This window comes from Hyalella azteca, unplaced genomic scaffold, assembly GCF_000764305.2.
Source record: "Hyalella azteca isolate HAZT.00-mixed unplaced genomic scaffold, Hazt_2.0.2 contig4928, whole genome shotgun sequence".
Lineage (NCBI taxonomy): Eukaryota > Metazoa > Arthropoda > Malacostraca > Amphipoda > Hyalellidae > Hyalella > Hyalella azteca.
In genome coordinates this window covers 154,364-181,493 of record NW_025935136.1, presented here as the reverse complement: position 1 = coordinate 181,493, position 27,130 = coordinate 154,364, and the positions used below count along the sequence as shown (strand labels likewise).

The 27,130-nt window shown below is 35.3% G+C and overlaps 1 protein-coding gene across 1 annotated transcript in view; it reads right to left on the bottom strand.

Annotated features, from left to right (window-relative positions):
- The window catches only part of LOC125177788, a 144,385-nt gene that overhangs the window by 64,062 nt on the left and 53,193 nt on the right, over positions 1-27,130 (bottom strand). Inside the window, exon 8 of the mRNA XM_047880187.1 lies at positions 17,384-18,355. Coding sequence (XP_047736143.1) covers positions 17,384-18,355 — 972 coding nt within the window. The remainder of the gene's footprint in view (positions 1-17,383; positions 18,356-27,130) is intronic.

Genomic DNA, 27,130 nt, shown 5'->3' with positions numbered 1-27,130 from the left:
ACGTTGGTAGAATGGTCTGACTAGGCTGTGACCGACAATAATTAATAGGACTCGCGTGTGAAATAAATGATATTCCATGAATACCTTGTCGGAGAATTTGACTTGACAAATTCCCTCATTATTATTCGAATAAGATGATGGAATGAAAAATGACGATTTTTAGTTCAGAGCATTTAAATAGGATTAGTGCAGATCAATAAATGGTGCAGGTATGCATGCTAGCAACAGAATCAAAATATTGCAGGCAGGCCTTAAGTGGCGCTTTATGATGTTGAAAGATTTGTCTGTATTATTGTTTATTCCTTCAAGCAGGTTTCATTGAAGACCAGAGAATTTGTTTTATTCGCAATTTTCTTATTAGTTTTTTCAATATATCGAACAATATTTTTAGTTTTGTTCAAACTAAAAATATTGTTCGATATATTGAAAAAACTAATAAGAAAATTGCGAATAAAACAAATTCTCTGGTCTTCAATGAAACCTGCTTGAAAGAAGAAATTCTGCCAACCTATACTAATTATTGTTTATCAAGACCTTTATTATATTTTTATGTTCTTTCATTCAATTTGTGAGCTCCAGTTGTTCATACACATAGGGTAACATGGGGCAGCGAGCCCACTGCGGGTCATGGGCCCATATAGCGGGTTTATCGCTAAGTATGGCAGATATTGGTCCGTGTTCTCCACCGCCGGTCGACAGTTTCACTGGGATCAAGTGTACGGATTTACGTTTTGCTAAGTGTTTGCGTTATTAAGTTATTTGTGAATAACTGTTTTAGCCCAGATAAAATTTTTTTTGCTGCTAAATAAAATTGTTTTCGATTACTGTAGATGAGGCTTTTGAAATTATTGTGAATTATATTTTGAAAGTAATATTTATAGGGATAATTTTGAGATCAAGTTTAGACTTTTAGCTTTCAAAATAAAATATTGACACGATATAAATTGAAATGATACCTCGTGGGGTCAACGGGCCCACGCGTGTCACGGGGCAAAGCGCCCATGGTGAAGTCTTGTGTTATACATTATTAGATTTGTCTCAATGTTTTTAAAACTATGACTAGCTTTTTGAATTACAAATTACACTTCATATTGCATGATTTTTTGATTTGCCACCTCAAGGCAGCAGGTTTAGTTTCTAGTTATGCGTATTTATGACCCCTTATCGAGTTATTGACTCTTGCATTGCCAAAAGTTGATTTCAGTCAACACCAATGAGCCAAAAGTTGAGGAATTTTTATAATGTTGGCTGAAATCACGATTAGGTACGACATTTCTGCACATAATATCTGGATTATGGACGAAACTGGAACGAAGTTTTTCTCTGATCAACTATATATATTTTTTATAGTCAACCATTCATTTTTTCATGTCAAGGACAAGTTTTTTATCGCAAGGATATATTTTTCAAATCAAGGATATACATTTTTATGTCAATGAAATATTTTTCTTCACGTCAGTGATAGATTTTTTAAGCCAAGAGTGTATTTTTTTCAAGCTAAGGATGTTATTTTTTGAGTTGTTAATAAATGAATGAATATCATATTTTTTATTACATTATTCATATTTTTAACTGTAAAGTGTTGTTTTATCATTTTTAAACGAAAAAATATGCAATTGTGGTAAAGGGTTCAAGAGTGGGCGCCTTGCCCCAAGCCCATGGGCCTATTGCCCCTGGGGTGGGGCAATGGGCCCATTTTGACACTTTTTACAAAATTGTGTTTCATTAAAAATTGAATAACTCTATAGGCGTCTAATTCACATCATACATTCCTCATTAGTTGTACCTTTAAACAAAACAAAGAACCACCTCGTATCAATTAAAACTTCATCAAAAATTTAGTTTAAAAAAGGGAGGGACGCGCTGCCCCATGTTGCCGTATCCCTCACAGTATACAAATATTTGACAAACTGTGTTTTAAACTACTTTTTTATGATGAAAGTGAAGTGAAAAGTGATGACAGAAAGTGTTGAAAATGCAGAATGACTTATTTATGATAAATGTCCAAAAGAAGACTACAACATATTGTTTATTGAAGATGATTCTTCATTTAGGAATACCATCTCCTCAACAGACGGTATATAACAGAGGAAATTTCTTCATACATTCAATGAAGAATTTTGAAACAATATACTGTGCCAGCAGCATCAGGGTTTACGACCATCAGTGAGAACATATGCAGACCAATTTTTGTGTTGCAGCTAGTTATCCATGTAGCATATTCTTTGTGATTGGAACAGATAATCATGAAATTCTTCAAGTGCGAAGAGAATCATTTGAATTACCTCCAATCAGGAAAGGTTGGGATACTTACACCAAAAATTATGTTAAAAGAGCCTGGTGCTTGTTTGAATATGAGCTGATGAACCATTCATCGCTTTTCAAGGAAGATATGTACCCTTCTGAATACACATGTCATAAGTAAAAAGGGTTGTTAGAAAATCATGGTTTTATGATAATTATGATATATAAGAATAATTCCCATATGATTTGTTTGAAATATGGTGCTAAATGCTCATCATGCTCTGAATACAATTACCCTGGACGTGAAAATAACAAGGAAAGAACATTTTCTAACTTCAATGTTTAATTTTCTGCAGTTTAACTTTATTTTCTATTATATCTGGTTTCCACTCTCTTAAATAACTTCTAGTTAATAAATATCTCTAAATAAAATTTTTGAGTCTATAAAATTTATTTTTATTACTTTTGTTTAATTTGAAATATTTGTAATAGAAGCAATAAACGTTGAGGTGAAACATGACCCAATTTTGACACTCCGTGTATTGTGAGAGGTTTTGGGCAGAGAAGGGTTAACGCTTCTCTTTATATTAATAGTATTTCTTCAATAAACAAATAAAATGAAGTGCTGAATACTGAACTGGTTTCATATCAAGGCGCATTTAAGAAACTTACTATATTGCTGGAATGTGGGTTTAATAAAAAAAAAATTGCTGCAGATTACGGTTTGCCTCACAGATCACCTTATTAATTTTTTGTTCGTTTTCAGAAATAAACAAAATCAGAGGAGGGCGCCAACCACAAAATGTGATAATCTATGTCCATTAGTAAGGTAAATCTCGACGGCGGACGCACGAACATCGATCAAGATGGAGGTCGGATAAACTCGAGAAAAGAGATAAAAGAGTTCGTCATGATATGCTAAGAATTTGCTGCTGATTCCAATCTACATTTAAAACTGACGCATGATTGAGCCTTGACGCTCCGCTTAGAGTCCTCGTAAGGATATCTTAAAACGCTTTCAATTTAGCGCCTGGGTAAATTTTCATTATTACCGAGGTTGTAAATACAAGCCACAATGGCGTAGTTAAACCTCAATATCAGCTCCCGGAGGTTTGAGTAAAAATATATGACTTTTCCTGGTGGAAGTTTGTGCGCTTTTTTACAGCATCGGATTGCGTAAGTCTGATGACTCTTTTCATGCCAAAAAGACCCGACTAGCATGTCTAGCGCAGACCTAGAACATGTCTGGGACATTTAGAACATTCCAACTTTGAAGATCAGGTTTGTTAGAAGAATTTTTGTTGGAAGCTGAAGTATTCGAAAATGAGCGCCATTTTTTCTCCGTCCATAGAATGCTTCAAAATGTTTGGGAAGAATTTGCAGCCCCGTAATATTCGTAAGTATAATTCCTGTAATTTCTCTAATGAGAATTCCTCTATCGAATCGTCAACCCTACAGAGCATTCCTCTGTCAAATCGTCATCACTACAGAATAGATTCTTTGGATATGAGTTCAAGTAGCATCTTTTAGTGTATTTATTCCCTGTGTAGGGCATTAAAACGTGCAGATATCATGAATTAATTTGTTGTCGGTGTTTATATGACCGTTCGAATCCAGTGTACGTGTGCTCGTGTGTACGATTTTACATGAGCTATTTGATCCACAATACTTTTTGCATCGCAATATTAGGTGCTGGAAAATCTTATTTAGTCGTGTTTAAATCACGGAACATTGAAAGATAAGGGTAGAAGGGTATTCAGAATAAAAATGTGCAAGTGATCTAATTGGAGGAGTGTGAATTTTTTTATAAATTTAAATAACTTTGCTATAAATACAGGAGTTGAATGAATGGGAGCTCATTGGTGGATGAGGGCTGCCACGAATCGCTGCTCACTAAACTTAGACTAGAAAATGATCAAGAAGACTCCAATAAACGGTATATAGGTTGAAGAAAACGGTATTTTTTTATACGTCAGGAATTTCTAGCAGAGTGCGGTTGAGCAGTTAAAACATACCAAATTGCCAACTCGATGAGAGTCTTTTCTGTTCGCTATGTAAATTAGAAAGAACCTAATTTTACCTTTCGAATTCACATAATGGCAATAAATGAGAAAGCAATTAACAGATCAATGAGAGACGCGTTCGCTGACGATCGATGGAATCACGACAAAGCAGAAGAAATTCCTCGCCCACACAGGGAAATTTCTGAAAATCTATAGAGTAGATCACCTACCAGCAGAGGCGAGAAATCTTAGTGACTATTTTAGCAGTTTGCATTGTTGTATTTAAAGAAGATATTATTTGCATGAAAGCACTGAGCCGCCTACGAGAGTGCCCAGCTCCAGCAGCTGGGGAGGGAGTCGGTGCTGTGACCAACAATGCCATGCAGCTTATGATCCAAACGACAGCGGAAGATAATAGAGAAGTTGCTTTTCGCAGGGACCGTTAAAATGATGCCGAGTTCTTTTGAAACGAGATCCTATTCAATCGACTTGCATCGTTCAAAAACGGCAAGAAGACTGTGACACGAGCGCAGTATTTTCCGCGTGAGTGGAAGTCTCATGACGCCCTTGCATTTTCAGAAAGCAGCACCGAATGGTTATTACTACGATAAAATCCGAGGAGACCTTGATAGAATACTTTAAAGAATACATTATTTTATTAAAAAATGTGGAAATTGACGTTGGTGACAGCCGAAATGTGTGGCTGAGTTATCAAGAAAATGAATGAGACGGCAAATGACTCAAAGCGTTTAATTAAGTGGCACTAAGCAATGATTCGTCCATTGGCGCCAGAAGAGAAGTTACTGCATCGGAAGGAACATTGGAAGGAGTGGTTATGATAAGAATTAATTGAAATACAGAACACATTTGCATTGTGAATGACGAGTCAATGCATTTGTTCAGTATGAAACAGAGAATTTAATTAATTAGAACAATTCTTTCAATAGAGTGATTGAAAGAAAACTTGGTGAGTAGATAGCGAAAACAATGCCAGATAATACAATAACAAATGATACCAAATTCAAATAAAAATACGTCCATGTTACCGTTTATTAGGCAGCCTAAAGAGCCTTGTAAACTTGAATGAAAACTCTCACGGCACGTTCATCTCTCGAACTTCATGTTTGATTTACGATTCATTTTACTCAAGTCAAGCTAAAATTACTATCTCATAATAAATTTTACCTGAAAAATATGAATGAAATAAAATTCGGGAGGCGTTATCTCATATTATCTCCTATTATTTACTAGAATTATTTCAAATACTGGGAAATTTGATTCTAAATCATCTAAAAATAGTAAAAGTAGCTTCCAGCCTTTAATTTGCACGCATATGCATATCACAACTTAACTGTTTTTTCGCTTGCAGGAATTGAACATTAATATATAGTGCTGAGTTACGTAAAGCTACTTTTGCTTCAGTAGATTTAGGCAGTTAATAATGAACTTTTATTGAATACGTTAAAATTGTACTGATATATGCCGGCGAAATAACCTTGTTATTTATATAAGTTTAAGGTAAGAATAATTAAGAAAAAACATTAGCTAAGGATCTTTGGGTTTGATAATCCCTGATATATGAGCATCCATTATACCGTATTCAGTCAATTCAAGTTTCGTCGTCATCTAAATCCATGTCAAGCCGAATTCTGCATTCTCGCCCGCTGGACCAAAAGTTCACAAACCAATTTCAGAGATGGTTCTCAAAAAGTCTCCTTCAAACTCATTTTGATATAGAATTTCCATTTGACTCATTTGACTCGTATTGAAATGTGGAAAAGCTTTCTCTACCTATAATGAAATTGACATCTTGCCATTCGGAAATGCAAATTCAAAGCTTGGATCAATACCTCCTCCTCCTGACTACGTTTCGCAATGCCATTCCATTCTCCTGCTAACCCACTTAGGATGAAATTTTGGATCCGGGTGATATATCGGCGTAAAAAGTATCACTAAAAGTATCACGTAAAAAAAAGTATCACGTAAAAAAAAGTATCACTTAGAAAGTATCACGTATATGAACTTGAAACACGATACTTCGAGTTACAAGCCCACTCAAGCTATCGAACTACATATTTCCGACGCCGGGCTTCATGCAGGTACACAAACGTACAAATGTATAGCCGATTATCTCGTCTCATTAAATTTATCTGCAGTATTTTGAATTTGTTCTCAACACTAAAGAAAAATGACGCACTCCTAATACCGAGAAACAACTTTAACGTCGTTAAAAATATTCAGAATACACGTCGCCGTAATTGGCAGCTATAAAATTTCAGAAAGTTAGAGGCCATATTGAATGCCATAAACAGTTTTTATGATCGATCCAAATTTAATTGAATTCATCAAAAAGCTGTTCGTTTTCCGATTTTGAATTGGCTGGCGGAAAGTAAAAAAAATAAATATATTGTAATAAGATTTTAAAGAATTGAAAATATTATATAAATACCTGTATATTATTACTTTTGGTAACTCGGCTTTTTCTTCTATATGATTGATTATGTTACTCTATCTAATGTGCACGTATGTTTCGTTCATATTACCTCTCATATTTTCATAGGTCGCCCCAATAAAATTCTCACACTCTTATTTCATTAGTTAATACATTAGAGGTGCAGAATTTTTACACCCTGGCCATGCAATATAAATGTTCCTTGAGATGTTACTTAAGAAAGTGAATGATTCACACATTGGACTCACTATATACAATGCCTACTTTACCCGTAAATTTGATAGAATTCAAAATCTGAGTAATATCGAAAGTATGAGCATACCACAACTATTTGATATTATTCAACTTGAAGGAATTATTCTCCAAAATATCAGTGCATACATTTTTAGAAATCAGAGTACAATAAATAAAATTTAAACCCCTCTTTCAACCTTGAATTGTTTCTGCACTCTAGCCAAAAATCCAATGAATTTTCTGATAAAGAAGCGGAATCGACGAAGAAGTCTCTGCAGGGTGCGGTATGAGATTACTTAAAGATTTTATTAAAGAACGGTTAGGATGACGTAGCTTCGACTGCTGGAGCGGAGCTTGATTTTAATGAGGTCAGCTAAGGCGCCAGGGATCCACTCGCCCTTCAATTACAGAAATCGCACTATTTGGGGACGGGACCAGAAATGAGGAAATACAGCAGCCTGCCATCCACCCTCGGAACGTAGACTTTAACTCGAAGGAATCTGGACTCAACCTCCAATTAAAGCGCCGGTCTTCAACTCGGTATTTTGTAAATCCTGCTAAGCTGACAAGGTCAATTAAAAATTAACTTTATTTGATTCTCCTGCATTAATTTTTGTTATCGTCATTATTTTTAACAAAATATTATTATCAACACCTTTTTCATAGCGGAACCGTCTTCTAATAATTGCTGATGTAGCTGGTCTATAATATTTGCTGAACTCTCCATGAATGCAAAATTAGAGCACATGAATATATGACAGAAACGTCGCAAAGTGTACTGATCTGATATCAGCCCAATTTTCTACGATAAATATTAAGATTTCAGGTTGCCGGCAGGCTGTCTGCTCTGGAACCGATGGGATAAACACGATGGAAATAAATCACCGACCGGAGCAAGGCAATCTGGTTAGGTTTCTCTAAGCCCAAAGTTCTAAATCTCGATTTGCTGCCCGCCTTCGTTCCATTCTGTTCAGTTGCCTGGATAGCAATGGGAGTGTGGGGGAGTAAATCGTCATGCCCTTAGAGCAGTGCAAGAAGTGAGAACAAATTATTCTTACTCCTTTGAGAATCATGAAATGTTACGTTCAGGTGCACATTTTTATTAACGATGGCTTTTGGTAAATTTGTTTCAGCGCAGTTCAGTTCTAATATTAGTTATAGAGAAGAACATACTTTTATTTACAAGCTAGGGACTCATCTCTCGAAAGTAAATGTTATGAACGCAGATTGAAACTTTCAAAAAGCGAGTTAATATCCACAATAAGTTGCATATTAGATAAGTAAATACTCCTTGTCCATTCAATATGCCTTTAACAACTAGAATTATATAAAGATTCTATGCAAAAAATTATGATTTTGTTTGAAAAAAAATAATTTTGGTAATTATCGACGGCGAATACTTTTCACCTCAAAGTGTCACTTGCGGACTTCGCAAACAAAAATGGCGGTCATGGCTTCATGGAAAGATTTACGAAGGCATGGAGTTGCTCAGAGCTTCAATCGACGAACAAAGGCCACGGTGCATAATAGAAGCCGGCCATGTGAGGCTCGCGGTCAATATTGGAGCCTCAACACCGTCCACAAAACGGACCCGCGTGCTGGCGTCCGATACAAATACGTAAAAGCTGAGCGTGGAATAAGTATTGGCGTTGAACGCTTAAAACATTTCATGCCAATGAGTTAGAAACTTAGTAATTATGTTTAAAATCAACAGGTTCACCTGAATAATTCATCAAAATATGCTATGTAGGCCATCGGCTTAAAGTGAAATAAAAGTGCGTGCCAATTTCACCATAAGTCTTAATGAATTTCGTCTAATGCGTGTTTGCTCCATGCGTCATATTACTTATTTCCATTAATTGAGATAAATATTTTCCGAATGTATTGGAAACATATAGTCCATTTTCGAGGCACAACAGAATCCTATAGTTATACGCAAGAGCTTCTCGGAGCGACGATATCGCGCAGAGGAAAGCCATGTCTCCTTGAGTCCTCTGCCTTTACCGCCCCTGAAAGGCATTTCGGTCGCCCTCCAAATATTGCATTTCAGTCCCCCTTAAAATATGGATCCGAGCAGCTCGCTCATCGACCGAGCGGCCTACTTGAGCGCCAATAATCGTCGTCTGAATAATTCAGTCATCAATGCTGCTCAGCCTAAAAAAATCGAAAATAACCTTTGGGTCTTGTTTACAATTAGTGAAATTTATGGGCAATTAAAAAAGTGTTTAAATGGCAGAGAGTATTTTTGAATTTTTTAACAGTAAATAATTATAGTGATGATGAAAGTATAACTATCCTATTATCAATCCCCATATCAAGGAGAGGATGCAGGCGACTTGTTGTTTGAAACGAAATTCTTATGGCAATTTGATTAATTGTTTACTTAACTTGATGTTTGTCACTTATACCAACAATATAAATGTTATGAAAGTATTATGCGCTTTGCATATTATTACAATTTTTTCATGAATTTTAAAAGCGATTATAATATTGAATATGTGCGATCTCATATTTTAATTTCATATGCTAACTTTTTTAAATAGTTCCTTCCATCTCCGATGCCTTAAATCCGACATGAAACCAACATAGCCATATAGCTTGATCCGCGCTATATACATTGTATGTAAGTTAGGCTGAAAGTTAGTGTATACGGACATAACTTCCATGACTTTTCGTGCATTATGCATTCGAAAATTTATCATTGAATTCTTAAAAATATGATCATTACTTATCTTGTATGAGAATTAATTCTTTTTTTTTTGTATTGGAGTTTAATGTATTAATTGACATAGTTGGACCAGAAACAGACGACATCAGAGTGATCGATCATATGTAGCAGAAATGTAATGGTGGTTGTATTATTTACTAATCTGCTGCACGAGCTTCAGAGATCGAGTAGCAGGTTAAACAATATTGGGTGGGCACGGACAAGCTCAGGTAGAAGCTTTTGGTTAACGCATACGATTAGTTATAACTTCTTAGTTGTACTTAGGAAAAATGTTCAATATAGTTGTAAGAAAGCAGTTTGATTCGATATAATTATTATATGCTGCTCGGAAAAGCTCAAAATAATTCATGGTACTAGGAAACAGAGAGTAGCATAAGTGTAGCAGTAGCTCGTCAACTAACAAACGAATAGCAATGTCGAGCATGTTTCATCTTACTTCATTATTCCTTAAGAAAACTCATTAAGCGTTCCATGCATCAATCAACACGCATTGTTTTCAATTTAATCGCGTCATCAAGGAATTAATTTTTTCAATCAGTTACATATTACAATAACATTAATTGTTGCAGTTAAATATTTCTTTGCTTCATTTCGTGGAAGTGGTCGTGTTTCTTTTTTAGCTGATCTTTTACACATGAAATCTGCCAGATTGTTTAGCGAGAAGGTAACGAAGACGATAATTTTTCACTCAAGATGGAACTCTTGAGTTTTCCTAATTTGAGGAAAATATTTCGTCTGGATGGATGTGATGGATTTTAATATTAATGAACAGCGTCGACGTTGTCGCCGAACATGCTGAAGTTCAAAGTGTTCAGAGTTATTGTCCCTCCATGGAATTACAGCGGGAGATCATGCATGCAAAGAAGCAGGCAACTACCTGCGTAAACACGTTTGTTGTTTCATCTCAGTACGGTGAACTAGGATTGAATAAAATTTGTTTTTTAATTAACTGCTATAGAACCATGAATTTTTTACTAATTGAGATAAAAATATGTTGTAATAAAATTACTCAAAATTGACTATATTCAAATGCATCACAACAGCGATAATCTTATGGAAAACATTCTAAATCCTTAGACAATTCCATGCAAAAAAACTTAAATCTGCATCAAACGATTGAAATAAATGTTGCCAGCGGATTATTGTAACCGTTCAAATAACATGTGCTGAAGAATTTCAGTTCAAATAACATGTTCTGAAGAGTTTGAGTTTCAAATGCTAAACAAATAATTTATTTATCTTCATGCTTCTTAATTTTTGATTTTATTTTTATAATTATTATATAACGATTTGTCACCTCCCTTTGCTGAGTATTTAAATACTGTAAAACCTTTCATGCTTATTAAAACTGCTATGCGGTCGGTGCTACTGCTACTTTGATGCTTGTAAAGAACTACATGTGTAAGTCAATACCAACTGTCATTGCAGCAGCCGACGATGGATGCAGAAAGATCCTCACTTGCTATGAACTGTGAACAACTGAAAGCTGCAATCTCGGCAACCGGAACCTAAAGCGGACATAGAGCTTCTAATTTACCCTGCCATAAGAACTTGGGGCGTCCGTGTGCCAGCGGCTGACAGGTCTTCGAATTTCGATAGGGTATTAATATGCCTTTGTTTTTACTGGTCGACTTAAATCGCCTTAGTGGACTGTGCTACCATTTGTTGCTCACTATCAGAAAATGATATTACAGTTTCAGACGTTATGTTAATACTGGTATTTTGTTATTGAATATACTTTAGCAGTCCTTAGCTCTTTTGCCTTTTTATCATTAAATGCCTGTTGCTCATTTCAAATCTTCGCCCGCCATGCAACCCTTCCTTGTCTTGAGCCACATCAAATAAACTGTCCAAACGTTGGTTGAGGTCATCTTTCTTCTTCTACTGTACTACCGATTGATCATTTGCGCTAAATAACATGATGTATTGTTTTTCCAACGAATATCGTTTTAAACAGAAACAAATATTACTAATTAATTCTCAAGAAGCAAAAATTGAGATTGTTCGACATAATTGACTGTGAAACCTAATGTTTTTAAATAATTACCGAGCATAACCGAGTTAATGCTCAACCACTAACTAAACTTTCCAACAATTGTGCACGTGCAACCACAAAAATTATTTTTTAGAGCTCAAATTTTCTTTCTTTCATTCCCTTATTATGGAATGTTCCCACCTATGAAAAAGTCATCAATTTTTCTCTCCCTTAAAAAGTGGACCTCCACATTGTCCACTATATGGATACTGAACTACTGCGCACTATTAATGCTGCGTTACGTTTAAAGTCTGCAGAAATTTCCTTTTAAAGTTTTAACAGTTGCAAAAGGGCTGATTTAGATGGTCTCAAAACTAAGCTGCCGTTCAATGGCCGATTTGAGCGTCAGGAAACCATTTTCAGGGCCAGTTATGAAGTTATATGAATATTCACGTCTTTTGCAGGCAAACAAAAGGCAATATGCTGCCTTTTGTTTCATTGACACGAAACTGGTGACTTTTGAAAATTTTTCAGATCAACAAATAATGTTAGGTTCTTTTAAAATTTAAATGTTAGTGTAAATGACATGAAATCTAGCAGCAAGTTTTTTTCTTGCAAATCAGTTTTTGTAGGTCCTCGGTCCACTTGATTTCTTATTTGCAGTTCAATGAACAAAATAAATCAAGGGCAAAATTGCGAGTTTATAAAAGTGCCCATCTATCAGTATTTTATAACACATAAAAACTGCCATAATATAGATAAAAATTGCCATATCTCCATTGAAACGTACTTTAAATTTAATTGGAAGTTCTGTTTTCTTTTAAATTCTTGGTTGACTTGCGATTTAAGCGGACGAATGATATAAGTACTTAAATAAGGATAATATATAATAGGAATAATATTGCAAATTTTAAACTTCAATATGAAATATGAAACACATCAATGAAGAAAAATTGATTTAACTTAACTAATAATAAGTCTAACTCCTTAATGGACATTTTCGGCTATTTTGACTACTAAGTTTTCGTAATTTTTTCGTCTGAGAAAAGTTTTGCCGTAACTTTGAAATAACAATGTGTCACAACACGGGCTTTATGTCAGCGTAAGTTTCATTGAACGGACTGAACAGAGAACCAACTGAATTAAAGGTAACAACTTACGAAAGTTTCCTCTTAAATTTGCTCAAGCGAATTTCAGAATTGCGAATTTTCTCAAGAAATTATTCCATTATTTTTATCGATATTAACCTCGTTGACCTCGCGAATGATTAATTAATTGCCCCCATTCGACGTACACTCTCCAGATAAATTGATTTCGATTATTATTCACAAATTAATATTTCATGGACTATTAGATTCTGTAATTGAATTGTAATTAGATAGAAATCATTATTTGTTTCGTTACTGGTGGGATTTCATAGGAATTTTACGCCTCACTTACGCTTCTATGCAGCGACCTAATAATTTGGCGCAGGAGTTGAGTCTTCTTTCTTTCTTATTTATTCTTATAGGAGCACTGGAAACTAGTCCATAAAGCCCCTTGCCTAAACTGGGTTTGATTGGTACCTAACAGTCTAACAGCTCTGAAAGTGAAAATCTGGAACAAAGAGAGAACACACGCACAAAAAAGAAAAAAATAAATAAATAATAAAAAAATAAAAATCAATGCAAAAATTAAACATAGACAAACAATAAGGATAAAAGGAATGAAATAAATATTAAGTTTACTAAAAGGAGTTGAGTCTATCTTGTTAAATTGTAATTTTCTTTGATAAACCGCACCTATATAAATTCCTATCATAACCGTCTTAGTAAATATTTTTCGATGTTATTTGAATAATATTCTTAAATAAGTCCTTAATTAAAATTATTTAATATATTCGTAGATATCCGCAGAGTTTGGGTATACACTATATTTTATTATTTATTTAGTCGTATCAAATGAGATCAGTTCTTCTCCATGTATAATACAGTGAGAATAATCTTAAGAAGAATTAGAATTTTATATTCGCTGGAATTAAAGTTCATTCATCGTTTTCTTGATTCTTCATTGTTGTAACTGTATATTATTTAATTTAAGGCAATTTTTACTGAAGATGTCCAGCTTCTTCCTCCCAGCAGACATGGAATGTTGTACATAAGCTACCTTGGAAATACCTTCGAAAATATAACAGATCAAAGTTAAACTGCCACTGCATCCCTAAACAACACGGCCTTATAATGCGGTATTGAGTTTGTTTACAAATTTTAGAGTTTGTTGACAATACAAATTACGAAATTAGTTCGCTCTTGCTATAAGAGCAACTGAGTCTGCTCCTGCTAACTAGATGTTATATGTGCTTCTATTATTGTTAGCTAGAGATTAGTCTGCTCATGGTAACTATAGAGATTAGTCGGCTGTTGTTAACTGGAGATGTCTGCTCATGTTAAATTAATATTAGTCTGCTCATGGTATATCGAGATTAGTCAGCTTTTATTAACTGGAGATTAGTCGGCTGTTGTTAACTACAGATTTGTCTGCTCTTGATCATGTAAAACTTCTCGGCGGTAGAACGGCTTTGCCTTGCAGCGATCCGTCTAATCTTAGCGCCACAAAAGTGGAAACTTGGAAGTTGGCCCATAAAATTTCGGCCTTCGAGAGGAATTCCGCTATCATAAGTAAAGTACTGTGTTCGTTAATATTAGAAAATAGTAATTCGCATTTTTACATTGCATGATTGTCAATATGATAACCAGAAGATAACCTCGTAATTTCCAAGAAAATTCATATCCGCTGAAATTACTATCAAGTGTTGCCAAGAACATCACAAGCCTGAAGTAATGTTCCAAGAGATTTTATTCACCGTAACTTCGTGCAGAGATGCCTGAAGCCCTCATGTTGACAGCGCTATCGTACAAGACTTCACAGAGATCTGACTGAGTCGCACAAGATCTGACGGAGTCGCACAAGAAGTACGAGAGGTCCGAATCATGAACGAAATTTGAGCTCTATAAGTTAGAGGATTCAGAGTTTCGTATAGGAATTGGGGTTTATAAAATTTGATTGATTTGAAATTTTATTAAAGAAATTCTTTTGAATTTTAACCCAAATGTGACTCATTCATCATTACACGATTTCATTTATTTTCGGTAATAATCACTGTTGCGATATTCTTATACCCAAAAAAATAGTAACAATCTAAAGAAGCTCCTATAAATGAAGAAAATCGATTTATTTTGTGTCATTTTATGAACTATTCAGAAACTGTTGAGAATATTGTTCTGTATGAATAAAAATTAGCAGCCCATGTCCTAGTGAAGTTGTACTTACAAAAGTTATGTCAATTTCTTTTAAGTTGTCTCAGTTTATGTGCTGCTATGTTTGCTACTATGTAAACACGTCGATTAGATTAGAGTTATTGTAAACTTTTTTCTTTCACTTTTTGTCCAACTAAATATTCATTCACTTTCTGAAGGATTACAATCGAGGTTAAATACCAGTCAGCATAATATATTTGTGTGATTTTTCAAATTTTTTTTTTCTAAAGTTTCATCCACGACGAAATCAGCGTCAATGTGCCAAAATGTAGCGCATCGCAGAGTTAGCTAAGAAGCAGCAGCATAAAAACATTTAATGACTAATTAACCTTGGGTGAAGATATTGCAAACATTGTTTTTCTTTTGACTGAGGATTTGCAAGATTCACCAAGTCTGTTACGAAATAAAAAATGCAAAAAAGTTATTATATAAAAAGAAATCAGTTTCAATAATTATAATCTTTCTGGCAGAGAGAGGATGGAAACGATCAATGCCCGGCGTAAATGCGGAAACAAAACTTTTGTAGGTGTTTCCGTGGACTTTTTTTGTGATTTAGATTTCTCTCTACGTTGTTAATTAACATTATTATTTCCTAACCTAATTTCCAACTCAATACTACTCGTACGTGAGAAGTCTTTAAGATGTGCAAGTGCGATGCAAATAGCTTTGTCATACATGCTCACATACTTGAATATTTTCGTTATGACTAGAATCTTTATTTATATGAAGTTGAACATCCGCCCAAACTCATCATAGAATCATCTCTTGAATTCATCTCACTGAAGCGATGTTCGAACTCGCAATGAGTTATCATCAAGCTGAAGGAAAAGTCTGCGTTACTATTGGCTCATAATTAATCGTTTTAAGGAACTTCGAGTAACCATTTGTTTTCGAGCAACAGTAGAACTTAACCCAATGAAACCATAAAATTTAAATAAAATTATCATTGTAATGATAAGCTCAAACAATCGAGAGTGGTTATTGGGCGATAGATAATTATAAATGTAGAAAAATTGAGTTAAGCAAGCACACCCCACTATTTGAACGTGATGAAAACTGCGATCGTTTAATCTCTGATGAATGTGATTTATTTATCTTCTGAAATCATCCCAGTGGATCTTAAATATTTCAATTTTGAGGTTTTTATGTATTCAATTGTCAGCAACAAGATAATATCTTGATTTATGCAAATGAACTTTATCTTAAATATTTACGTTTAATTACTCATTAAACACGAGCGGTTAATGACCAGAGTTGACGTTGGTTGATAAAAATTCAGGTTCAAGGAAGTAATTTAATTTATTAACGACGTTTATTATTTTCTGAACTTTGAGATTGTTTCGGAATTATTTTTGCGGTTCCAAATTTTCGTGTTGTATCATATTTACGTGTATCATGTACTTATTTCCGCCAAAATTTCAGTATTCAATGCTTTCTATAACTTGAAAATGAATGATGTCACATTCGAAACGTCGTTAATAAATTAAATTACTTCCTTTAACCTAAATTTTTATCAACCAACGTCAACTGAAGAATATTGTTCGATCCTGAAAATTTAAATCAATGATTTCTCTGGTCATTACCCAGTCGTGTTTAATTACTCGTGCATTTCTGCAATTAAGATCAATTTACTGGCAAAGCAGTGTTACTGCGATATAGTGTGACGACATGTAATTACAATATAGCGTGACGACTGTTAATTATTGCTGCAATATTAGGACATTTATACACTGACGCACAATGATCGATCTGAATTAGGAAATATTTATATGAGTATATTTTATGATAATTTATTTACTATTTTATTTTATTTATAGGTTTGCAAGACTTGATTTACTATTTATATTTTTTTCGCTCATTCTATGTTTGAGGCCAATGATTTTGCCTCATTTTCCCCTACTGCCAAGAAACCTGAACCTAGAACAGCCTCAAGTTGTTTTAGCCTGCAACTTTTCCTGCAATGTTTGGAGTCTGGCAATCAGATTGCAGCCTCTATCGAGCTTTGAAATTCGACGAGAGTTCGGAGAAACTTTGACGTAGAGGGATAGCATCGGCCCCGAGTGAGACTGATGGAGGTTACCTCGAACCACATGAGCCTATCACAGGGAGCGGTGTTTGGGAATTCGCCGAGTCTTTTACAGCAGAATATAAAAATGCGTACCCCCAACTCTCATGTGTGAAAAATGAATTCATTTATATTTTAGGAAATGGATCCATGAAAAGTCATCAAAGGCGACAATATAAGCGATTATGATTGTGGCGAAAAATCGATGATGTTAAGCTGTATATATAAAGTAGATAGCCAGTTGTAAAGAGAAACGTATAAAAAAGTGAAATACGTAATTGGATGAGATTTACAAAGAATAAACCTGAGTTCATTCAGACAATTTTTGTCGAAATGCTGATTCCAAGTTCATAGTGTAATCTCTGCTTATAATTTAGAGTACTCACATTCTTGAGAACCATGAGATGATCGTAGAGGAAGGTGCACTCGGACTGGAAAAGGTCCCAGACGGCCTCTCTTCTTTTGGTCTCATTCTTGTTAAGTGCCGCTTGGGCGTTATCTTTAGCAGCCTCAAGCATTCTTTCAACGCCCTCTAAAGAGCAGAGATCACTTGGCGGCTCTTCTGCATCAGATGGAGGAGCCGCGGCGCTTGAGTCTTTAGTTTCGGTCGCTGGAGCCGCACCAGAGCTTGACTGGACTCCAGGAGATAAAATTGGTGGCCCTAAGGACACACTCTGAGTGGCTGAAGACGCGCTCTGATGACCCGGAGATGTTCCTTCGCCTGTCGTACCTGCTGATGTGGGACTTGCGGCACTTGAAAACAATGTCGCTCTAGAGTCAGATGGAAAAGGCTTTGGATAAAGACATGGTGACAAAGAGGAAGAATGGTGGGTAGGAGAAGGTTGCGGTGGTACAGTCGACATTGGAATGGCGGGCGGATTGACGAACTTGCTGGATTTTTCAAGATGAACTCTTTCACTGAGCAAGCTAAAAAAATTGCTCGGTCTTCCTCTGTCGAGAGTCCTCTCACTCATGGTTCTCATGAGTTTCAATGGATGATGTCTCTTCGTCACCACGGAACCTTCGACTAAGTCTGCAAGCCGTTTTTCGCTGCCATCCCTCCCTAAAAGAGAGGTTCTGTCGCTTACGTTCATACTTCCATGCGATGGTAAGCTCCCTAGACAGTCTTGCGACTCACGTTGAGCAATTTTATCAAGCATATTGTCAGTGCTAGAATCTTCTTTGCTCGAGGGTGAATTTTCTTTCAGAGTGCCATCTTTATGTGCCACGAAATCGTTCCAGCACATTCCTTTGTATTTGGATAATTGCTTGTCCTCGAACTCTGACGGTCGCAGCAAACTGAGCACCTCTTCCAGGCCGCACTGTGAGTCGCTCTTGGTCCGGTTACTTCTGTCAAACTGTAGATGAAAGAAATTTTTAGGTCAAACAAGTTCTCACATCTAAATCAAATGATGCATGCATAAACTGTTGGGCACGCAAAAATGAAGCGATTACTTGGTAAAAGTATATTTATTCCTTCTACTGTATCATCTAAATATAAATTATTTTTTCTAAATACAATTTTTAGCTGAATTTATTTCCAGACAACTGCAATAGTCGAGTTACACCGTCCCACAGTCGAACGACGCTTTAGTCAGCCAGTGAAGAGGGATTTGATTCGGTCAAGAAATGTCTAAAATTGCTTTATCTATCAACTTTCTACTAGCAACGAAATAAGACCATCAAAAGCACTAGAAAATTAACCTTACGAAACATTCGTGAAATAATCTATTATTTAATAAGTATTTCATTTGAATGAAAAATTTATTATCTCAGTATCTAAGCATCAAATCTTGAGTCAAACGTCACTTTTAGATAATCCGATTTATTTCTTATTGACTAAATTGAGTAATGATTCTTAATCTTAAATGAGATAATAATTTAAGCTGCAGATCAATCATTTATTTTTAGGAAGGTAGTCATGGTCACGTGCCACACGGAACGGACAATGTGTTCCATGTACTATATTGTTACACACTATATTGTTACGTACGTCCTTTCTTTTTTTCGACCTTATCAGTACGGCAATAACACATTATATATGTATATGGAAAAACAGAATAAGTTGACCTCAGGAATGGATGAAAAATTGCAATTTAACTGGACTAAGTTAACATCCGAATTTTAGTGAAGTTAAAGTCTTTTTCTAAGACCAAGAGTAGCAAGTATGTTCGGAAGGGTGACGTTTAGCCAAAATAGTTCACATTTAATCTTTTGGAGCTTGACGACGAGAGTTTTTTTTCATAACAAACATGAAATCCAATTGCACGTCATCGTTATCATATATGCTTGCGTCACAAAACACTATATATATAGCACCAGGACTCGATATGAGATTAAACTGCACGTGAGTTCCGTTTGCTATTGAGCTGCGGCCGCTCTTTGTCTTATTCGCTCGAAGCGTCGGCATGAATTATTTATCAAGAGGAACATCTCATTATCGCTCAGTGAAAGACTGAACAAATGACTTCTGGTTGCCGCCTCCATGTTGGGCAGAGAGAGGGAAAAGGGCTCACAGTTTTATTGCAACCCCAAAAATACAGATGGCATTCAATGTGTTTGCTGGGAGGAATGCAGAAATTCGAAGGGGAATCTTTATCGCCAGAGGGCTTTTCATTTGGATGAGCAAACTTTTCAGGCGTCGAGGCTCTGTAAGATCAGGCAGAAATTAAGCAGGGAAGTACAAGTAATCCTAGAATCTGTTTTACGAGCCTTTCGCTCGTAAAACAGCAATCATATGAGTTCTAGAATCCACATGTAAAACCTGCACTTATTTCTCTCTGTTCATGATTTCATTATAAAATTCCAGGAACATCGGTGATTCTTCCGAATATTTAGGATTGTACTCCAAAGAAGAAATATTATGTGCCCCAGAAAAATTCTGTAAACCGACATTTTTACTCGAGGTATTAGAGCAAAAATATTTCAACAATGGCGTCATTAAGTTTTTGAGCAGAAACTAGCAGGAAAAATAAATAATGCTGTCTCATGTAAAATTTTATTACTCCAGCGCCAAACCGTCGTTGGTTTTGTTAACGCCAAACCGTCGTTTGGATTGTGAAAAAGCTTGAATGTAGATTTAAACAAAATTGCAAAATTAAGCAAACAAGTTGGTCGATCGGTGATTCAAGCAAAGTTCAGGAACCAATCCAGCTTGAACCAGAGACATGCGAAACTTCCAAATATGCCACGAATGGTCTATAAAAGGTACGACAAGTGATAAAATGAACAGTACAATTAGAGTGAACGGGTTTGTCTAACCATAAACAACAAACGAGTTAAAAATTTTCATCTAGTTTATGCTCAGGAAAGAATTGGTGCTAATAATTAGTTCAATCCAGAACTAGCCCAATGGATATGACGCTTACCAGCACAATTTGCCTAAGAAACATATTTTGAACATATTCTTTCTTCAGATACATGAACTATTCTCCAGAACATGGCTGGTTATCTAGATTGTTAAGCACAAAGATACTATGCATTTGATAAGTTTCATTACATGGTCCCTACACGACATTTCAACTTAATGTGTATTAATCAGGGGGGATGACGTAGCGTAACACTAACATCAGCTTACGTCAGAATGACGTAGCGTAACACTAACATCAGCGTACGTCAGAATGACGTAGCGTAACACTAACATCAGCGTACGTCAGAATGACGTAGCGTAACTCTAACATCAGCTTACGTCAGAATGACGTAGCGTAACTCTAACATCAGCGTACGTCAGAATGACGTAGCGTAACACTAACATCAGCTTACGTCAGAATGATGTAGCGTAACTCTAACATCAGCGTACGTCAGAATGACGTAGCGTAACACTAACATCAGCGCACGTCAGAATGACGTAGCGTAACACTAACATCCATCTCTCTGAACATCGAGGCAGCAACTTCGAGGCAGTAGCTTTTCTTCAAATCAGCCACTTTCTAGTCCTATCTACTAACTCTGTTTTGCGTCTTCATGTTGAGTAATGCGACGTCACCGTATCGGACTGCGATTTTAAGATACTCGGTTTCTAATTGGTAGTCCTGATTTAAGGATTGCGAAATCAATGTTCATTTTAAATGAAAACTGGTCCCAATGTCGTGTACAGCTCTTTTTCTCTACAGATTTTTATGTTCTGTTTTTGTTGTCATGCTATTAAGATATTATCTTTTCGTGTATATTTTAATTTGCGCTGCTGACTGGATTTCTTTTTACAAAATATTTGAAATGATGGTGGAGCTGGACTCCGATACGCCTTATTCATTTAGGATTTGGTTAATTTATTCGGCGTTTTCTTTGTTTTTAAAGTCTTGATAATTTCATTATGAATAAATTTTCGAGCCCTGTAAAACAGTGACATTATATAGACTTAATATAGGTATCGTGGATAAGCCCCTTTAAATTTCCAATATATTGACGGTGACAGACCTCAAACACACAAACGCATACACCCGCAATCAAAATTGATCAAATATGCATGAGTTTACCGAATCTATTTCACAAATTTTGCTTTGGAATATCCCTAATTGGTCAGCTCAATATGTGCATTCATCAGATCTGATTTCAAATTTGAATGGTTTAGTTCTATTGTAAGCTCTTCATTTTATAAATATTTCCAATCGTTATTAACATTTTTTGATGTCAACGAACAACTTTTCTCTAACTGCAGTGTTCAAAATAATCCTCTTTTGATCTGATAAACAGTTGTTAATTTCCTACTGTTACTGTTAGGGTTGACTAGGGTTTTCTACAATTTTTTATCATGGTATGGCGCTTGGGGAAAAAGGATACAAGAAAACGTGTAAATCACTAACAAAATATGGTCTGATCATCACGATACAATAAACATGTATCACATGAACGGGCTTGAGCGGCTTCTAGAATATCATCTTCAGATTTCACGAGAGAGAAAAAATATCGTTTTGATCTAAATAAGCATTTATTTATTGCATATTACAGTGCATTTATCAATTGGTTTGAATTAAATCAAGCTCTCAAACTTATTTTCAATTTAATTTTAGCTACTTCGCATCTTATGTCAACCGGTTGGTATTGTTGCAACATTTTCAATGTCAGCCAATTCGGAATGAAATTTATTATTTGCACCATTGATGTTAGGAATGGAACGATAAATAATAAAATTTACCAAATAAAGTTTAGAAAAATTCAAAATTAAAAAAAATTTATCTTCATTTATGGAATTTTGGGATGAATAATTTTTTCTGCCTGTAGTATAAATCCAGCTTGATTTCATTTTCCAATATCAAAATATAAAGACCATTAAGATCGTGCATTTCTTTGTTGAAGTTAGGTTGATAGTTTTTGTGGTTTATTAAATACTCCGCTTGTTTCCAGCCATACCAGAGTCCAATTATAAATGATTTCGCGCAACAATATCTATAAAGTTCAAAGGTATGACCATTATTTCAGACTCTGAATGCTCTAAACTAGACTCGTAATCGGAATTTGGGTTGGCAAGAGTCGGATACCTGGTTGAAGAAAGAAACACACAGTAGAATGCAGCGAAAAAAATAATGCATTCCTATAGGAAATTAACAATGCACAGTTATGTTATTTAACGGGTGCTGAAATAATTTTCACCTAATAATTTCATGAGGTGCAGCCGAGCTACTAAAATGTGGGAAAAATAGCTCATCAAGTGATTTTTGACAATTTTCTGCCATACAATTAATGAATTCGACGTCAAGCCGCGGCAATTAATAGACTTAATAATGTTAATTACAAGGACCTTCAGGTAAGAAATTGCAAAAGTAGAGCGATTTCAATGTATTATACATAATATAATTATATATATTTCAATATAAATAATATTTTTATGTATATTTCAATATACAAAATATTATTACATAATATTTTCAATATATTATGTATAATTCGAAATATGTCGGTAAGCGGTATGCCAATTAATTAGGCTGGTCCTGCGTTGAGCTGATTGGCATAGTAGGGCTTCTATGCTGAACAGCAACTGGTTTAAAAAAATATAACTCAGTACTCACTGCAGTGAGTGACAGAGAGCGCATTTTCACGTCGACGAAAACATGAGGTCACGGACGGACGGACACACGAACAGACAGACAGACGGACATGGCGAGCACAATAGTGCATTTTTTCCATAAATGAGAAAATGCTCTAAAAATGATGGATCAGCTAGTGTGGCTAATGATTCAGATTAACCCGTTAGGGCTAACCGTCTTAGTTCAATCGTTCCCTTACATCTGTAGTTAAGAAAATTCTGTTCAAATGACTCTAACGATTAATTGAGAACCGAGGTTATGAGACAAGTTCATTATTCTAACCATGTAATTGACAGAGCAACGAACCTTGTTTTCCTATTAACTAGGCAGGTAAAATTTTCCAATCGAGAGAGTGTTTACGACCGATAAAATTATTAGTTCATGGTAAAAGTTGGGTCATATTTTCAATTCATAATTAAGCAACCTCAGCGACAACACGAGCAAGGCTATATTAACGTACTAAATACCTCACAGGGATCGACTAAACGAGCTCGTTACGAGGTACGAACGCCTACTATCAGCTGAAGCTCGAATTAGTTCTGAAATTTGGGAATTTAATGCTACACAATGTTCTGCTTTACGATCTTAATAGATCAAGATAAGTATAGCACGACAGGCATAACCATTTAAAATCGCGATTTATGCTTGTGATTTACTCTCTTGATATGAATACTGCACAACAGCAAACGTATCTTTGCATTCCAGTTGAATGCCTCATCAATCAGCTGGTATACATTTTCTGAGAAAAATACCTATGATTTTTATATTTATTTTTATAGATGCGGGACCTATTGCAAAATGACTGTAGATACAGCTTAGTTTTATTTAAAATAACGCTGGATAATGGACGAAAAAGTTTTAGGAGAAAAAATCGAGATAAAAAAGAGACAAATTAAAATTCATAAGCAGAATTCATGGCTAAAGCGCTCAGAGAAGCTGCCTGTGAAGCGCTTCAACTCTAGGTCCCTTCACACAGATTGCTCCGGTTGGCATCAGCCCTCAACATCTTCAAGCTCAGGATGAGCTCATTTCTTGAACAAATTTAATAACCTGATAACATTTTCTGAATAATTCCAGTGACTTTCGGGCCTTTTTGTCGATAAATCTGATTTTGTTCGCAATTTTGCCGTGCTTCATGGTGCTTCCCATGGTGGAAATTCGACAAAAATTGGCTCTTCCCGAAAATTTCTTCACAATATAACTCCATGGAGAGCTCATAAATTGCCGAAGCTCAGGCGCCAGAGAAAAATCAAAGATTATCAGCACTTCCGCGAACCTGAGGTCTGCCTGCAATAAAATACCAGGAAAAGAATGTGAGCCTGGAAGAATTGTGTTATGAAACACGCGTCTATTTGCCATATAAAATGGATTAGTAATTTGTTCGTATACGAATACATTGAAATTTTCAACGTTTACGAGAAAGTTCTTGAATAATGTTAGGATTTCATAGAAACTGTCATTCAAAATAGGCTGTCGAACGTCAAAAATTAAACAAATCGCCATTTTTTCTCATTTTTGTTTGCATAAACTGCACGACATTTTTATGCCAGCACAAATGGCGTTTTAACATCGACTTAGGAGCTCGCAAAACGTGTACTGGATGACAGAAGTTCAACTTTTCACACAAACGCAACGTTATCGATCATATAATTATTTGCGTAGACTTTCTGCAACACTCATTAATGCGCATTTTGTTGCATTTAGGTTTTTTATTTAATTAGTTAAGTTATGTAAACCGATAATTAACGTATAATTAAATTAAATAAACACGGCTATAAGTTTTCTAAAGATGCATAAGCTTCCACGAATCAACAAGCAAGCAACCGATTAGTTTGTTCTCTTCCAGAGCCCATCAACGGCCCAGTGCTTAAGCTGGATAATGACGAGGGCATAAAGCGCCTTCACTGATACGAGCAAGACTCAGGCTAAGTAATGGTTGTCTTGAGGCCATAGCAATTGCGTTCAACAACTCTGCAGGGTTTACGGCCTAAACTCATTGGTAGATCTGCATTCAGTAACCGCATCTAGAGCAACGCCTCGCTGTTAAATTCAGAGCAGACACGACACAGATAACGTGAATGAAAATGCGATGAAAAATTGAATCCGAGTAATAAAATTATCTTGATTGAATGATACTCAGTAATGGATAAATACGAGCTAAGAAGATAAAAATAAGGAACATGTATAAATGAAGAAATTAACGCTCCCCAATACCAATCACTCTACCGTAAATCGAAAATTGCTTATTGACGTTAACATTTAATGTCAGTTATTCTTTTTTCTTTCATCATCCTAGAGCGGAAAATCCGAACAACAATTTAAGAAGCAGTTTGAAAATTTTCTCGAAAATTCATTCTGATATTTTAACTATCAGTAGATGGGTTTCTGTAATTAACCGAGGACTGAAAACGACTGTTTGCAGCGACAAGAGGTTTTGTCAGTTTTTCTTAAATCACTGGGGCGTCCTAGGCCTGAAGGTGACGACAGTGTTATGATAACCTGTTGCTCTTAACTCTTCAGTAGTACGACATCAGGAGTGCGGGGATGGGGAGAGTCAAACACTTCCATGAGCAGCTGAGACTCGTGATCTGAGTCCATCATATTGTTTTCATAATATGTATCTATTATTCACATCGACATGTCTGCACTGATGGGAGGAATCGGTAGAAATTAGTTAGAGAAAATTCTGAAGTGCTTATCTTGAGAAAAATATGTAATTATAATAACAGAAAAACTTAGATGGTGTTAATTAAAGTATTTGCTTCCATTTCTCAATCAATGATATGGGTCGTATTTGAATTATGCGAATAATTAGTTTTGTAACGCGTAAGAACATTAGATGAAATATTATATGAAATACAAAGGCTTAATTGTCAGGCAAAGCCTGATAATTCAGCCTGAAAATTTGACTTCTAATGATAAAACAAATGAAAATTTAAGCAAACAACAGAGAAGAGCGGAGTTCCTTGCTGCGTCATCAGTCGATAGCTGGGACTTGCAGCGATAAATATGCTATGTTGAATCGTAAAATATTTCTGAAAATTTATTCGTTATTCCTTTTGTTCATTATAACTTCAGAAAAATTTTCATTTGTCCCAAGCATATTAAGCGCATCAATGAAAAAGTAAGCAACTGGCTGCGACTTCGTCAATTTCTATAAACATTAGCGATATTTGTTTGATGGATGAAATAATTTTCAGAAGAGAATTGATTTTTTAATTGAATTCCTGGATTTAATCAAAATTTTATGCCACTTTTATAAGCTCACTAATTACTATAAATTCGAAATGAAAGATAAAAAATTCAACTGTTGTTGACTTGCCAAATTGATTGACTGAATGCATCTTAAAAATATTTGACAGCTCTTATAGATGAGCGCACTTTTTATTAAGGTTAGATATTTAAGTGCGTGAATGATCGCTACATCCAGTGAATTGCAATGTTTTTGAACTTCGATATTTTTAAATCCGGTTAATGAATCCTGGTAAGTTTATTTAAGGCATTCGGATTTGGTTTTAGAAATGAATCGTAATCACCATTTGCTTTTCCTTATATATATGGCATGCGCCTCATGAATCGTTTTGAAAATCTTGTTAGTGTTATGCTTGCTCTGATAAGTTTATACCTGGAGTATTTTCATAGAAAAATTATAGTTAATTGGGACAGGGCAAAGTTCATTTAACAGCTTGGTTTCATTAGAGGTGTAGCCAAAAATAGGTCATTTTATGCTTATAGAAGGACGCGTCAAGTATTCACACTTCGTCATTGGAACAACGTCATGCCAAAACACATGGCAAAATATTGAGCTCGTGAAACACAAGACGGAAGTAGTAAAATTAGGCTTATACACTTACATGTCTCGACGCATCATTTTCTTCATTACTGATTTCTATTGAGGAGGAGCAATCGTTCCGGAATTAATTTCAAACATCATTCCAATTAAATTATAGCCGGTAATAAATGATATAAAAATTTGCTAAAACAATTTGTCTACTTAAAAAATGAATAGTGAATTCTGTAGCATCAAGAATAAATTAAAAGCTCGTATAACCCCAATCTCACTTGTTAATTGAAGAAATATTGACATTGCGCGATAATAAAAAAAATTAT